This window comes from Sinohyriopsis cumingii, chromosome 6, assembly GCF_028554795.1.
Source record: "Sinohyriopsis cumingii isolate HCF-2022 chromosome 6, ASM2855479v2, whole genome shotgun sequence".
NCBI lineage: Eukaryota > Metazoa > Mollusca > Bivalvia > Unionida > Unionidae > Sinohyriopsis > Sinohyriopsis cumingii.
Window position 1 is genome coordinate 127,428,295 of NC_142966.1, and position 18,406 is coordinate 127,446,700.

At 32.9% G+C, this 18,406-nt stretch overlaps 1 protein-coding gene across 1 annotated transcript in view; it reads right to left on the bottom strand.

The window, feature by feature from the left end:
- The window catches only part of LOC149797919 (S-acyl fatty acid synthase thioesterase, medium chain-like), a 74,352-nt gene that overhangs the window by 17,008 nt on the left and 38,938 nt on the right, over nt 1–18,406 (bottom strand). Inside the window, exons 4-5 of the mRNA XM_089962965.1 lie at nt 5,237–5,336; nt 3,008–3,092 (exon numbers count right to left, since the gene is read on the bottom strand). Coding sequence (XP_089819091.1) covers nt 3,008–3,092; nt 5,237–5,336 — 185 coding nt within the window. The remainder of the gene's footprint in view (nt 1–3,007; nt 3,093–5,236; nt 5,337–18,406) is intronic.

Here is an 18,406-nt window from a genome sequence, read left to right on the forward strand (position 1 = left end):
TTTAAATTTTACTGTGTGGAAAATAAATTCAGACTAAAGTGATCTTGGCAAATTTTGTTATTGTTATATTTGTTTTTAATCATTTTAAAATTTAATAGACTAAATTCAACTTATGTAATGTGGTTTCCATGTGTCCCTCAAAAGATAGCTAACAGAAAACAGCATAAATATTTTTTTCACATTATTCCAGAAAACCAGAATGATGCTACATGTATGTGCTTTCAAAATTATTTTCTGGCATATGCAAATTTGTACACTACTTAACTGTGGTACTGATATCAGGAAGACTATTGAACTCGTGGATTTTTTCAAAATCTATTCTAATCCCTTATTTAAATATGACAGTCAACCATTTTCAAGAGGATATCAGGACAACAAACATTATCCATGTCACTTATGTGTCCAGGAAAAAATCTACATTCTTAAAAGAAAGAATTTATAAGATTTTTAAAACAAGTTTTTATTTTGAAATATGTGTAATAACTAAAGAAGCAGATTACCGATGCATGAAGATAACCCACAAAAGTTACATTTATTATTACATTATTGAACTACAGTTATAATTACAGGTAACTATTAATAATAGTAATACATTACCAATTATTATCACAGGTAACTATTAACAGTAGTAATACATTACTGGCCATTATTACAGGCAACTATTAATAACAGTACAGTAGAACCTGTATTGAAAGACCACCTCTTCTGCCAAAAAATTATGATCCCTCAAGACAGGTGGTCTCTCAAGACAGGTGGTCTCACATAGCAATGGTCTTTCAAGACAGGTTTTACTGTAATACATTATCAGTTATTATTACAGATAACTATTAATAGTAGTAATACAATACTGGTTATTATTACAGATAACAATTAATAATAGTAACACATTACCAGTTATTATTACAGATAACAATTAATAGTAGTAATACAATACTGGTTGTTATTACAGGTAACTATTAATTATAGTAATACATTACAGGTCATTATTACAGGTAACTATTTCTAGCAGTAATACATTAAAAGTTATTATTACAGGTAACTGATAATAGCTGTAATAAATTACCTGTTATTATTACATTGCTAACTCTTCAAACGTTGATGGAAACTGATGGCTTTATGACTAGCTGTTAAAGTGAACATATTGTTTGTTGACAGTAAGATGCTCTATTGCATCCTGGAGGATTCTTTTTGACAACTTGCTGAGCCAACAATATCAGACCTAAAGTGTAGATGCCTTCGCTCTGGTGCATAGGTAGAAGGTAGAATGATGAGACGGCTGAGTCTGACTGCCAAGATACATCTCTCATGATATCATAAGAAGATCAGCTCTGATCTCATGGACTTTAACTCTCACAAAGGAAATAACTTTTGCAACACTGACAGAATTATCCACTTTAAGATGATGGCTGCTATTCGAGGTACCTTAGAAAGGGAGAAGGAATCTACCCTGGTCATCGTCAGCACAGATATGACTGAGATTTTAACTGGCTCAGGTACTACTGAAAAGCTGATTGTTGCCCAGACAGTTGGGTTGGAATAAAAGGGAGACTGAATTATGGTTGCAATGGAATTGGCCTTTCTGATAAGGCATGAATTTCGCTCCTTCTCTTTGCTCATTCAAGACTATCTAAATATGGTGTGCATTATGCTTACTATCAAGTATTTTATAAATAATTAGTCACATTATAATGAAATTAAGTACAAATTCAATTTCATTTTTATAATCTAATAACATAAAAATAAGTTTACTAATTGACATTTAGTATTTTTTTCTGAATTATGTCCCCTGTTTACAATTAGATATGAATATTTCATATTATTTTACTTTGCAGAAAATCTTAATTGGTAAAAGTACAATCTAATAACATAAAAATAAGTTTACTAATTCTTTAAAAATGAAATTGAATTTGTAATTAATTTTCAATATGATTAATTATTTATAAAATACTTGATAGTAAGCGTAATGCACACCATATTTTTATTATATAAATTGAGTTCTGATAACCACTTTAACAGCTGTAAAGATTATATTAGTATATATGTTGTATATATTTATCTTTCTAATTATTTTTTTTATTTTTTTATTTTTAATTTATTTTCTATACTTCTAATAAGCGTATTATACATAATACAAATATTACTAAAACTGTTTATCTCTATTTGTTAATAAATTTTATATATAGTTATCAGTAGAGATATATGTATCTTTAAGATCCAGTTTTATATATATTTTTATGTATTAAGATATCATTAATCTTTGCTGTATATGCACATCTCCATGTAAATTATTCATTAAAGTATAAGATAATTATGTTAAAAATGTAAGCTATGACATCATCTTGTTTATGTCATTGTTTATTTCATTGATCACTTAGAAACAACATATTTAATGACGTAAGCAATGATATTGAATTCAGTTTGAATTCAGTCTGATGAAGCATTAAAGCGAAACCGGTCACATATTCTACGTGTTGGTGTTGTTTATTTTATAATTTTTATATATATATATATATATATATATATATATATATATATATATATATATATATATATATATATATATATATATATATATATATAAAATTTAAAGTCTGGACGGATATGTTTATATGAGTGGTGATGATATTGGACAATGCTAAGTCAGCCAACTATTTAAGGTTTGTGAGTATATTAAATGCTTCAAAGAAAATATGTGGTTTTCTTTTTTTATCAAATTTGAATTCAAGTAAGTTTATAAAGGCTTCTATGAAAATATAACTTATTCTCAACTGGACATTTTTTTTTACATGTACTGATCCCCACTGGGGACCTCCGACACTTTTTGAGTCATAAAACCCCCTAACACTGTGAATTTGGCAGGCATGCTGTTGCTAACATGAAAATTACAATGACCTCCCCAAATCAGTACTCTCCAATTAAAATATTCTCTATTGTTAACAAAGAATTTAGACAACATGAATTCAAATTTATGTGCTTAATGAAAAATGAACTGGAGTTCAAAACTTACTCAATTTGCGCAAGAACTCTATGAATTCATCATCTGTGAATTTTGAAGTATCATACTTTCTCTTCGATTGTTTCTTCAACTCAGACTGTAAAAAAAACAAATTTAAAAATGAACAACAAACATGAATAGATCAAATGTAAATTCAGCACAAACATGAAAGGAATAAGGTACATATTTCATCAGTTAAAGAAGAAAGTAAAATTTTATTTTAAAAAATAGAATTAATAATGATGACCTTAATTTCTTAGGCACACATAAAAAGGTCTGTACAAGTTTATGGCATTAGGAATACCCAAATGCAGATGTTCTGCATATTTAACAGGAGTACCTCAAAGGGACGGACACCTTATTGTTCTAAAATAATTTCCCAGAATTCGTGATAAGACTATTTCATATTTCTTATTTTGAATAGTTGAAATTCGAGTTTTATGATTTTCACATTAGGCACTATGGTGGCAATACTTGATTGAAACTCAGCATCACTATCATTTAGGTCTAAAAAGACAGACTTTTTTGTGAAAACCCCATACCAATGTGACCATCCATTTAGTTTTTGTGAAAACCCCATACCAATATGACCATCCATTTAGTTTATGTGAAATCCCCATACCAATATGACCATCCATTTAGTTTTTGTGAAATCCCCATACCAATATGACCATCCATTTAGTTTCTTGGACCAACTTTACGTCATATCAGGATCGTTTTCATTTTTGACCAACTAGATATCATAAGAAGTCTTCTGGTGAAAGCCCCATTTTAATATTGCTCCATTTTGGTGTAGCAACAAAAAGATTTCAAGAGGGCTGCCAGGTCAGATTGGTACCAACTAGACATCATAAGAGGTTTTCCGGTGACAACCCCAATGTCAATATGACTACAGTAACAATCAGATTTTCAAGATGGCTGCTATGGATACCATATCAGCTAGGTACAATTTGTGTATAAGCCCAACCAGACACCATAAGAAGTCTTCTGGTGATCCCCTCTGCCGCCTGACATTACATTCTATTCAGGAGGAACAGTAAAAGCAAGATTTTCAATATGGCTGTTGTGAAGGCCAATTTTTATGTCAGACTGGCACTGTTTTCACTGACCAGCTAAATCTTATTAGTCTCTTGGTGAAAACATGTTGATATGACCATCCATCTAGGCAGAGTTGTGATAACAAGACTGAAGTTAGCCACTGCCATAATGGATGTCTGATCAATAACCTTTTCATTTAGGACCAACCAGACTTCATAAGAAGTCTTATGGTGAAAACCCCATACTGATATGACTTTCCATTCAGAAGAAGTAATGATAACAAGATTTTGAAGATGATGGCAGCAGATTGGAACAATTTTTGATTAGGACCGTCTAGACATCATAGGAATTGAAAATCTCATATCAATCTGACCATCCATTCAGGACTAATGATAAAAAACTTTCAAGACGATTACTGGTGTGGTCATACTGGATATCGGAACAGTACCATTTTGTTTTGGACCAACTAAACCTTGTGATGAAAGTGTGCATAACGGTTCATGTAGTTTAAGACAAGCAGCGATAACAACGCTAATAATAATAATGGATGACAGATTGTGGACAACAGGCCATCTCACAAGCTCTTCTGGTACATGACCTGTAAAGCTAAAAATTGACCCGATGCTCTTAATTAAGTGCAAAATATAGATACAAAACCTTTACTTGGTATTTATTTGCCTTTAATAATGATTTAGTATGATTGCTTCTAAATCAATATGCATTACATGTGTAACCTATATATAAATATGCAAAGAATTTCATGCAAGACATTTAAAAGTCAGCAAATAATAAACCTACACCAAGATTACTTATGTGTCAGACATAAAAAGTATTTTCATTTTTGAAACTGAAACAAATTTAACACCATATTCAAGTTATTAAACAAATGACTGATTAAAAAGTCTGGGATGGACAAATCTGCAAATGTTGTTCTTGCTTAAAATAAAAATTATCATAAAAATGTACAAACATTCAAAATATTCCTTCAAATTTGAAACAAATATCCAAGGAAACAACACAGTGAAATTCTGAATCTCCCAGGCAATCAGGGAACAAATTTTCAATTTCTGGCTAAATTAAATATTAGACCAAAGACAATTTTTTTGTTGGCAGAAGTGGTAGTTTGTTTGGATAGGTTTTACTTTCCTAATATTGTGCACAAATTTGGTTTTTCTGTGCTAGTAATAATCAAATGCTGTTAACCTGTGGTGCTGAAATGCCAGACACAAACATTCGGACTGGTTCAGTGTTGTATCTTGCTTTTAACCTCATGGCTGTTTCATAACTTAGGATGGCTCCAAGACTGTAAACACAAAGAAGGTTTCATTACTACTAACTACATCCCTTGTATAGGTGGCGCTACACAGTTTTGCATTTTGCATAGGGTTAGGATTTTAAAGAAAAAGAATGTCCCCAGCTCTCCTCACTGGTTATACTGGCTATTTAAAAAAGACCTTGTATATCTTAGGTATAATGCAAAGAACCTTTAATTCCCTTTATTTTGGTGTATGATTGATGGGTGTACTAAGGGTTATAGAGTATACAGCTTGGCCTTACTTCAAATGTACACCTTTCAAAAAAGTGCTAGCTCTACTTGGTCATTTTCACTTCCTGAACTTCAGAGGTCAATTGTATAAAAAAGAGCTGATAACTTTTTTTACATTTTGTATATTTGGTACTTCATTCATTGCGCTTTCAGAAGCTGGTATTGTCTAGTCTGGCAAAATTCATTTTCCCTATTTTAATAGCTGCTATGAATAGTGCACTTTAGACTAAATCAGACTGATTTTTTAACACAAGGGAGCAGTCATTTTAGTTAGCAGTGTACTTAAATCATGTAAAATTTCCAAAAGTACAATATCCAAAAGAAATATCATCCACATTACATTAATGTAGCATAGAGATATGCCAACATTCTCTCCACTGTGCATGTTTTAAATGCGAACTACTTCACCTTACATACATCACTCTCTCAAAAGTACATATTATCTGGTGAGTGCCACCATAATGAAAATAAAAACTAAAAATAAGGAAAGTAATAGTTACATCCCTTGTATAATGATGTTGTTGTTGTAGGGTTTAACGCCACTTTTCAGCACCCGATGGGCTATACATGGCGGCCAGTGTTAATGGTGGAGGAAGAACCTGGAAAAACCCCAAGGAAAAACCACCTACCCACGAGAAGCTACCGGCAAGCTTTCTCACATACCCACAATGGCCGAATCCGAGACTCGAACCGATGCAGATAGAGGTGAGATGGCAGTGATCCATAATGGATAGCACTTTAGACCACTCTGCCCCCCCCTTGTATAATGAAAATAAAAACTAAAAATAAGGAAAGTAATAGTTAACAGTTTAGATTTACATAGTCTTTTTAAAATGACCAAGTTCACAACAAAACATCAAAATAAATGTTTTTTAATTTATTTTTAGTAATAAATTTATAGATTTATAAATAAAAACCACACTGTTTACTATCATTATAAAACATTTAAAATTTAAATATTAAGGGATAATCCCAAAGCAAATGGCATACGACTATGTCCTTGGAAGTGTCATCAATCTGATTTTTCTGATATTAACAATTTGTTCTGGAATACTTTGGAACTACCACCCTTACAGTTACGCTACAATGGCAGATGGATAATTAGAATTCATTCTTTTAGACAAGGTATAATGTGTAAACATATTTTGAATGGCATAAAGCAAAGTGACAAATAATTATTTTGCACCACCACCCACCATAAGAATATGTTGCCAACCATTCTATATATGACACACACACATGTATACTAGGGGTCAATATATATATATATATATATATATATATATATATATATATATATATATATATATATATATATATACACACACACACACACACACACACACACACACAGAGTAAAACCTGTTATGAGACACCACCCCTTCTGCCAACAAAAAATGGTCTCTCAAGACAGGTGGTCTCTCATAGCAGGTTTGTACAAAAAGACCAGTTTCCAAGGTCCAGTTTCAGAACAATTTAAAGAAATATAACTACAATCACTGCAGATATATTCTATTCTTTATTAATAGTTCTTGCTAAAATATTGTATGCATTCATCTAAAAACAAAATTATATAGCAATAAAGATAAACTTCTATCAGAAAACATGAAATCACATTTACATTTGAAGATCACATATATTAGCATACAAAATCGTTTCTGATTTACTCCTTTTCCTTCATAAGAACCTAAATTTGTTTTACTGACGTTTAAACTGCTTTTTGCAAGTGTTCTGCTCTTTTTCACTTCTTTCAGTTACAATAATTATTTTCTCCAGCCTTAAAATTTGTCTCTTTTAAGTTGGAGGTTTGTCCATTGTTATTAAGGTTCTAGGTGTTAATATTACTAGTGCTCAATTGTAATATCAAACATAAAGACGGTTTTGACTGGGCTTTGGGAAAATATGAAAAGTCTATACATGTGCATTGCATATCTAACAATTAATGAAATAAAAAGAAACAATCATCTCATCCAGAAACAGAAACATTTACTCAAAGACAAAAGTGAACGGCTTCATTCAAAGAAGACACACAGGGATTAACTCTATAAACAAAGTGTGTAACCCGGTCACACCAACTTGAATAGATGACAGCTTTGATTGGGATGTAATCACTTAACATTGGGGGAAAAAACAACAAACATCACAAGTCCTGATCACTATCAATCAAATCCTGAAAAATGATTCTCTCTTGCTGGTTTAATAGACAATGACCTTATTCACCCCCAGGCAATACGGATTAACTCTAAACATATACATTAGCCTGGTTTATGGACTGTAGCATCTATCACCGGTAGCCACAATCCATTTTTTTAAATGTTTGTTTTTGATCAGAATAATTGTTACTAATCAAGAGGTTGTAGCAACAATTGATTACATATAGGTCAATGGTGTCTATGTTCTTGCGATACAGTCATTCATAGGAATGCTGTGTCCTACTCGTATATGATCTATGATAAGGCTGGGAAGTAGGCAAAGTGCGGGAAACATTAGTCTAGTTCCCTGCTTCGTATGATCCCTGTATTGCTCTCCCCTATATGAACAGAGGAGAACAATGCAGGGAGCATACAAAGCAGGGAACCAGACTAGGGAATAATCTACATTTACTTTAGTCTGGTTTACAACAAGAACTTTAACACACCATAAGCATACCTACAAAATTTCAAATATCGGTAGCCAGCCTATTATTTGTTTTAGAACGGTATGAGTGGTCATTGTTACAGGGATTAAATAAAGGTCAGTGGACTTTATCCTTGTTTCTGTGATGTGATCATTCATAGCAGTATTGAAATGCATATTTTGCCAAGAAATCGAGGTTGCTGGTCAGAAATGACAGGTGGTCACTCATAGCAGAGGTTGCTCCTAACAGTTTTTACTGTATATACATACATTTTCCAAAAATGAATCTACATAAGGATATATATATATATATATATATATATATATATATACACACACACACATATAGTGACCCCGCTATAGCATGTGCCATTTTAATGCGAATTCGGATATAACATGGTTACGGCGTGGCTCCTGAGATTTTTATCAACATGTATTTTTCTCACACACACAAAAAAAAAATTATTTCTGAAAAGTATGAAGAGAAAAAATGTACAAAGTTTATTATCATTTTGGGGAAGAGATTGCTCATGAATAATACAGGATGACCGTGGAGTGGATCCTGAAATTTTAATGTATTTTTCTCATACATGAAAAAAAAAATCCTCTTAAAAGTATGCAAAATAAAGTGTAAAATGTTTATTCTTGGATCGCGTAGGGCCTCACCAATGTCGCAAACTGCGATTTTATTTTCCTAATTGGTGGCAAAATATAACATCTGCCGATTTTTATTTTACTGGCGACGTTGTCGGCTATTTAAACTTGTATATACAACCATTGGTTTCGAGTGGAGAAATTCAGAGGCCCCATGAAAGGAAGCTGCAAACCTGATATAAAATGCACTGAAATTTATCTATTGTTACATAAGCAATTTCTTTGTCCATATTGACAAACCATTTTAATAGTGCATTGTTATATCATAATCTGCTTATGTTGACATTGAGCATGAGTACTGTATGTTGTGAGATATCTGCTTTTTTTGTAGTTGACATTTCTGGTAGCGGACATCAATGAGGCATTATCTCGTAATCTATCTTTCGTCATATTTTCATCCGCTCGCTAGTAATTAACATATTTACATAGACTGACATTTGTGTGTGAACGGTATGTAAAATTCCTCTTCTTTCCACTCATAATTAAATCCTTCAGAACACCCACATGTTCTGTATTAATCCTTGTCATCAGACCAGAACACCTGCGACTCTATCATCTGTTGACCCTTTGTTAAACTGAGTGGAAGGCAGTATCACCCCGTAACCACAAATTGAAAGAAAAAAATCTTGTTGGTTTATTCAATAGGCTGGGAGGAACTATAACTACGATCAACCAAACAATGGCCAATTCCTTTTTTAAAAATCTACCTAGATAAAATAGTTTGCTGAAATTTCAAAGAAAACATTACCTTTGAAGCACCAACTGTTATGAAAATGTACTAAGCAAATGGGAAAAAAGATCAGTCTCAATCAAGCAATACAATTAATGTTGCTGCCACAATAAGAAATGGGCATTTGTTTGGTTCTCTAAAGCTGGCCTTTAGTAGTGACTTCAATAACGCATGCACGTTTCTACAATCTTCAATAAAAACAAAGAACTTTTCTTCAAAAAAGTCAGTACCAAACTTAAATAAAAGTAATGGAATCTGATGGATTTTTGCATTTTCCAATGTCACTGGAACACATCTACTGTGCCATGAAAGTTTCCTTTTTGCAGGGAAAAAGTTTATGCTTATGAATGCTACCAATGGCGGCTTAAAACACAAACTAACTTTTACCAACTTGGGACGTACTGAAAAGTAAATGTGCTTCATTATTCGTTACGTGATTGTACTATGTTTATCCACTGAATTCAGACCTATATGACCCGTGACAAAATTACTGAATATTTGAATAGGTGTGGATTTTTTTAATGGAATTACTTGTATTGTGGACTCAATGTATGTGATGAGATTCGCAGATGAGTACACGGTGTTGATACTCTATTTATGCTATACATAAGACATGTATATATAAATAGTATACACATATATGTACCAATCCATGGTTCTCTAAAGAAAGTAAAGTATTACATATGCCTTATCTGTTTTCACTACAGGTGCATTTCCCATTTAATATGCATCGATTTACGATGGTAACTGTGCTAATGAAGCATGTATTTTACCGCCCGCATTTATTACCTACCCCCTCCGCAAATTTTTTGGGGTATATGCATCATTTTCTTCTGATAATTGACCTGGTTGCTTATACCACGGTTGGGTCTATAACACGGTCAGGTTCTATGGCTCCCAACTACCATGTTATGGCGGGGTCACACTGTTTTGTCCCCTCTGATATTCCAACATTTTCTTACTACATTAATATAATTTCAAAGACCTCTGCATGATTACTTGACTAAATATATTGGCCACTATGTGTGTGCTGAAAAATGGCAACAAACCATACAATAATAATAACATTTACCTCATTAGTACTGAACAAAAATTGTCTACATATTTGCACATGTGATTTTCACTGCAGACTTAATTCATGTACATTTTAAAATTAGGTGTGCAAAATAAAAAGTAACAAACTCTGAAATTCTTATGGGCTCGAGTTTGCTCTTGTAAGCAGTTAGTTTACATGAGCAAATAGACTGCTATTTGATTTGCAATTATTACATGTATTATTTTACAAAAATGAAAAACAAACATAATTTCCAATCACATAACTTGCAATTTAATAGCAATAAAGCCACCTTTCTTCAATTATTACATCCATTACATAATTTTTCTAAAAATGAATCTACATAAGGATTCTAATATAAAAATATGCATTAACTATGATAAAAAAGTTAAACATGATCTTCAAAAGTTGTGCAAATAAAAATTTAAGCACACTGTACATGAAACATGTACTGAACAAAATAAAGAATGTATTGGAATTACTTTAAAATAAAGAAAAGCACACTTAAAAAGCTAGTGTTCAAAAGAAAGAATCTATATAACTACATCAGCTACCGACTTCACATCAAGAACAATCTTCATTGTTCCATGAACATGAAGACCAATCTTGAATATTCCATAAAGACCAATCTTAAATGTTTCAGTAAATTTAATGATTTTGAGTCCTTCACCATCTATATACAGAAACAAGCCAGTCTGCAACAGTACTGGCACTCTTAAAATTTTCTTTTAAAATCCAAGTACTTTCTGTTGACCAGGTTAGCAAGCTCAGTTTTAAACTGTTGAATAATAAAACCTGAAAATCATATTCAAAACTAAGTTTAAACTTTGTACCATAGTAAAATTGAAATGATATAAATATGCATATGGAGAAAACTGGGTATCAAAGGCATGGAAAAATGAAGTATCTCAGACCCAAGTATCTAAAAATGTGCATAACTTGATTGTTTTCCATGTTCATTTTGCAATTATCTTTGCATTTGTAACACACTGCAAGAGTTACTCATCTAGATTCACTTGACAATAAGTGTCTATGTGTGTTTTGGATTTTAAAACATAGCTTTAAAAACGTTTCAGCCATATCACTACAGTGTCTGCAGTGTGGCAGTTTATAGTGATGTCTAGCACTGAGGCATCATGCACCAGACATGTAGCATGATGTCCCACCCAGTCACATTATCCTGACACCAGGCAGACCAGTCCCAACACTAACCTCTTAATGCTGAGTGCCTAGCGAGGCACTGTTAGTACTATTTTTATAAGTCTTTGGTATGATTAAGCCAGGGTTTAAACCTGCAACCTCCCACATCTGAGGCAGATGCTCTAACCATTAGGCCACTGGAGCAGTCAATTTTTGAGATGAAAACGCTTTCCAAACATGATTGGATAGGAGAGGATGGCAATGACAGTTCTAACACATTATTGGCTATGTAATGCAGAGGAAATGGGCGGACACTCTAACCACTAGGCCACTGGAGTGGTCACTTGACAATGAAATGGCAAAACTGGTCAACTGTAATTTTTCATAACATCCAGCACATCATTAATAAAAGAATTTCTAATGATGTTTATAATAATCCCATATATTTTACTCACTTATAAGGAAAGATGCCAATGGGTACCCGCCTGTTAATAATAACTAGGGTAATAAAATGAGCAACTGAGTACCCATTAATAAGAAGTATTCCAATTTCAGATCGAGACACAGAATAATAATTACAGTTCAATGCTTGTGTCATGTGTGCATTTATTCATCATCACAGAGGCTCATATGGTTGCTTTCAATTATATAATAATACAAGGGAGGACACTTCTCTCCTTTCTCACACGACCTATTTAAGAATCAATGCTGATATTTAAAGCTAGACTTCGTGCTGTCCATGTTTCGTGTGCTGTTTTTCTTGCGACGTAAATGCGTTTGTTTTGAGATCCTGATGACATTAACTAGGTCAGTACCTTTCATTGACAGCAACAGTAACTACTGATTAAGAAATATTTGATGAAATAAAATGTAAATACATACTACAATTCAAATAAAAGAAAGCACAATATAAATGTCCAGTTTAACTAATGCCATTTTTGCCTCAAGTTTGTGGCCCTGAAGCGATTATTAGCTGGTCAAGTCAGGGCTGCTGTTCAGGTTTGTTTACTGTAATCTTTTTTTATTAGCGGGAAACCCAGATATTTTTGTCATGGCAAAGGCAACCCAAAAACTTGGTTACCTTAACATGCACTTCTTATACCATTTTAGGAAAAAATGAATGAAATGGACAACTATAAAGAATGAAATTTTTCACTGAAATATTTAAAAATAAGGGAAAGCTTTGTTATTTAATATCAGAATTGTTTTTTTTTATACAGAAATTGACCACATATGTAAATATGGTCATTTTTGCATTAATTCTACTTAAAACAGTTCCAAGAAAACAGACAGGATTCTTGAATGTGAATCCACTTGTCACAGATTCATGCTTTTTTGATACTACACATGTAGCGGACCAGTCTAAAAATAAATCACACCAGATATCATTAAAAGAAACGGGCTATATCGATGTGACTGTTGGCGGTTATATCACTGGAAAATGTTAGAGGAGAGGGATTTGGTTAAACGTAAAAACATGTTGCACCGGCCGTCATTAAGGGACGAACCATGGAAGGTCAAGGATACTACAACATCCATCATTTGTGAACATGACAATTCGTAAAAGTTACTGTAGACATGTAGACTAGTTAATGATGAGTGTTATGCATAAATAGTATATCCATTCTTTTATGTCTATACTCCTATATTATCTACTAATACACACTGATTTAGCTGATTTGTGACAAAAAATTTAAATGCAGATCCAGGTAAGTACCAAAAATAAAGGTACGTTAAATACAATAAATACAAATGTTTTTCATAGTTTTCTGTAGTTATGGCATGTAATATAATGATTGCTCTTTTTATGCTCAGATTATGCTTTTTACCACTTATATTAGTAATAAATTATGCCTATACCTCTCTTGGGGGTTGGCATGTCTAAACCTACAACGACGCAGTTCAGGTTCACATTTAATACAATTTTCCTTTGATTGGGTACCTGAGTAACTGATCATTATGACTGACGGGTACCCAGTAGAACTTTCCAAAAAATTAGACATCTCCACTTATAAGTTAAATCCATCCAACTGCAGAAAGCATAGGCCCAAATCTGCCATCCCCTAATGCGCTGGCAGATATGGGTCTATGCAGTTGGTTAGGAGTAATCAATAGAACAACAACACAGACCTTTATCTGCTGGTGCTTTATATGTGATGGCAGATCAGGGTTTATGTTGTTTGCAGTTGGACTGAAATTATATGCAAGAGTAACTCTCTTAACTTTGAATCTTGTCCTCCAAAACTTTCATTTTAATCTTGCATCAAGAGTGATAACAACTGCAAAGAACAAACAAATACAAGAACAGTGATTCACACAGTTAAAACAATATCTTCACAGGCAAAAACTACCCAGTGGAAATTATCCCTCAAAAAATGCTGAGAGCAAAAAGAAATGGACCAAGGGAGGTAACCATGCAACACTGACCATCATCAAATGGAATTCCAATAATTACAACTTCAGACCTGTTTATCCATACATTTTCTTTTCAGTATTTTAAGCAATTCTGTCAGTATTTCAGAAGACAGACTGCACTTTCATTCAGTGTTTCTAACATCTTAACACAACACACATCACCTGTGAAACAGCGCACAAATAGTTGACACTATCAATACACTATATTACCATTATGTAGTATTGCACTATATACTGAGTACACAACATTCTGTAAATAACTCCTAGTTTGTAAAGATGCTGATAGTTAGGCGATTGTGTTTCAAGGCAAAATCTGCAGAAATTGAACATCACTGACTTAAACATCCTGTTTATATTATAGAGATAAAAACCACAAAAGTATACCTCCACACACCCAAATTCATTCCCTTATTTACTTCTGTTACTTTCTCTAGAAAATCTGTTTTCTCAGCTTCACACATATCCATAACATTTTAAATAAAGCCAATTCACTACAATATACATAGTTAAGGAAGACTTGATACAAAACATTATGATACTGTTACCACCAATCAACTAAGAAAATAATAACTTCATCTAGATTGGTGAAGGCAATCTTTTCATAAAATCTAGTATCAGTGTTGTTAACATTTACTATAATGGAAATGAGTGCCATAGACTAGTTTGTACAAAGTTTGTCAACAATATCAAATTGATCCACTTGGAATTAATGTCTTAATGAAGGTTTAGTCTTTGGGTTTTTAATTGCGATATAATAGGCACTCTTTATCCTATCCAGCTGGTCATCTGTCCACTGTTTGGTAAAAGAGACATTGATTGTTTCTACATATCTTGAGCATTTTTATATCTGGGAACATAGTTCTCATTGCTTCCATTAACTTGTTGGCTGTGCTCAATGACAAATTCATATTCACGATCAACTCACATAGAATACCCTCAGCATGTGTTATTTGCTTTTGAAGTATGTGTTGATCACTGACTTCCTTTCCCTTCATCATTTACAAAGTATTTATATTTCTCTATTAATGATTCAAATTTTGCATGATTTATCGATTGCACATGCCATGAACAGTCATTCCTTCCAACAAGTGCACAGGAAAATAATAAGTTGCAAACAGTGCAGAGCACAAAATGTTCTTTAGACAACGGTTTAAGGCATGGCCACAAAGTATTATAGACTGGGAGAAACTGCTGCTTTCTACTGATTATATACTGATAATGAATATTTCAGAGGAAAAAAAGTTTCTTTTTTTCATATGCATTCTTTACCAGACTTTAATAATACGAATTATCTCAGATTCATCAAAAATTTGAATGGGATAATTTACATATGGTAATATTTGAGATTCATGAAAACATTTTCATAACCTGGCTTTAGAAAGCCCAAATTGGGTGCTTTGGAGAATCATTTGGAAAACTGTGCAAAGACATTTGTATATGTAAATCTTAAATAAATAATGTATCATTACCTTCACCATTCAAAGTATTACTGATTATTAATTCTAGTTCAAGTTTTTTATTTTTTCCTCCATGTTTTTTCTTCTTCTTCACACCAGATACAGCTTTATTCTTTATATATTCCGTGGTAAAAATCTTTTTTTGTTTTTGCTGTCTTCCATTTTTTTTATGTCTTTCTTGCCATAATTTCTGCTTACTGCTGATCTGTTTTTCAAGTCTTCTTTGGTTTGCTTTCTGTTCATTCTTTTTCTGAGAACCTAGCTGACATTTCACTTCCATTATCAAGTAGTTCTTTCTTGGTTTTCTTCCTCATTTTCTTTCCTGCCACTGTTGTACTATAGCTAATTCACTTGCCCTTGCTGCGGTTGTATTATAGCTAATTCACTTGCCCATGCCAGTTTTACTATAGCTGATTCATTTGCCCAAGCAACATGAACACTTTTGCCTTGCTTTAGTTTAGAAAAGATCTGGTCTTGATTTTCTGATAAAAATGACTGTGCTCCAGTTCAATCTGCAATAAATATATCAAAAGAGATAAGAGAGTGTATGAGCATATGTATATACATTATTCGACAAATACATGTACACATTTAAACACCTCAAGACTTACAGAAAGTAACCTAAAAAAAACCACCAGGTCCTGTAACTGAAAGAAAACCACCAGGTACTGTAACCAAAAGAAAAGCACTAGGTCCTGTAACTGAAAGAAAACTACCAGGTCCTGTAACCAAAAGAAAACCACCTGGTCCTATCACTCAAGTTTACCAGGCAATGTGATCCTGAACCCACACAATGAAAGTAGTGAACACCGGGGTCAATAAATTATTTGTCAGAACTAGTGGATGGTGTGCAATGTGCTCTTAAAAATATACCCACCCATCTTCTGCATCTTTCCTTACCCCATGAATGAGATGAATCTGTGTTTTAAAAAAATGTATAACTCTTTTGAAAATAGTTAGGGTATAAACACCTAATTTTTTACCAATTTTTAGAGCATTTAACTAATAAATGCAAGAGTTGTTGGATTCACAAAATTCTGTCATAAATTGTATTTAGCTGTAAGTCTCTAAAGGAAATAACTCTACAACAAAATGACAAAACATAGAGCAGCCAATATGTGCAACATTAAGTGATGACCATTACATATTTACCAAATGTCACTACAATCCATAGAAAATTCAAAACACATTGCAATCACAACATTTGGTCTTGTACTACATTCAGCTGCAGGACAATATAGGCAGTAATTCTGACAAAAATTATGGAAGCAAAATCATCAATGCTTACTGTCGTAGACGGTGCAGCATAATGATTTCATTTCTGAATTGGGCAAAACTTCAAAATGTGAATATGGTTTTTCAGCTTTTAGTTTTCATCAGAAAACAAAATGACAAGAAGTTACTAAAACATTCTGTATACATTTTGTTAGGTTTGCACAAATTTTTGGGCCAAAATATTGCCATTTATACAGACCGTTCTTTGATCATGTTTTCTTTGTCTAATTTTTGATAGGATTGTTTTCCATTTGCTATGTTGATAGCAAATGGCATTAAATTGAAATGGTCACCTGACCAAGCATTTACAATTAAAGATAGGTTGCAGTGTTTGCAAAACAGGGTGGGTTGGGGGCTAAGATCATGATTTATTATGATTTAATTGTCCCCGTTTCAAACTTTTGAGAACTTCCTATGCAAAAAAATAGAAATGAGTAAATGCAACTTACCAATCTCACGGCAAAGAACATGTCCTTCATAATCCTGGAATCACCTAAAATCCTTTCCACTTTCATTGATGCCTTCTATTATGTATAGGAATTCAACATCAGTAACAATGTGGACATTACCAGAGGCTGATATTATTTTCTTTTTGTAAACAATATCCACATTGTTGTCATCACACACACATATAACAGCCAACATGTTCGATGAGGATATTAAAAACTTTCACTGAAAGCAGCACTGTCTGTGCTAAATGTGGTCCACATGTAAAATTTAATTTACTTGGCTCAAAGTTGTGCGTCTACACGTACACTTATGTCAGCCTGTGGCATCCACTGTGTTTATCTGAAGTGCCTAAGAGGGTGGACTAAAGTATAACATCTTTTCATAATCTGATAAATCAAATAAATTGCATTTTCATTACCAGATCATTTGGAAAAAACTGACATATATAAAATTGAATTTATATATCATTCATAAGTTAATTAATATTGCCTTGTTTACTTTTCATGTACATACAATAAGTTTGGGCAGATCACTGCCTCACAGGACACTAATGGTTCAAGAAGCTCATTCTCCCATCATGCAATCTGATAAAAGATGGGTCTTAGATTTTCCATTCTAGAACATAGATTAACAGTGGGAGATTATTAATCTGCACACCAGCATCAGCAATATTATTCCACATCATTCAAAGGTTAGCAAAATGCAGCTATTTATATTTATCTCAGTTCTGTCTTTGAATGTTATCAGTTTCTAGGTTTACTTTTGTCAGAAGACAAATGTATAAGGAACAGCATGAAAATAATGTTGTTCTGGATATGGTCCCTGTAATACTGTTACATGATATCTCTTTAATTGTTTGCTTTCCATTGATTACTAGAGGCAATTAAACAAACCACGGACCACTGAAATCAAACAAACAATTCAAAAATGGATTTAAACATCTGGCCAAAACTGCTGCATTTACTTGAGAGATTAACTTGTACCATCTTACTTCAAAATGTGCATAAACTCCCAATTATATCATGCAGTGGACTAA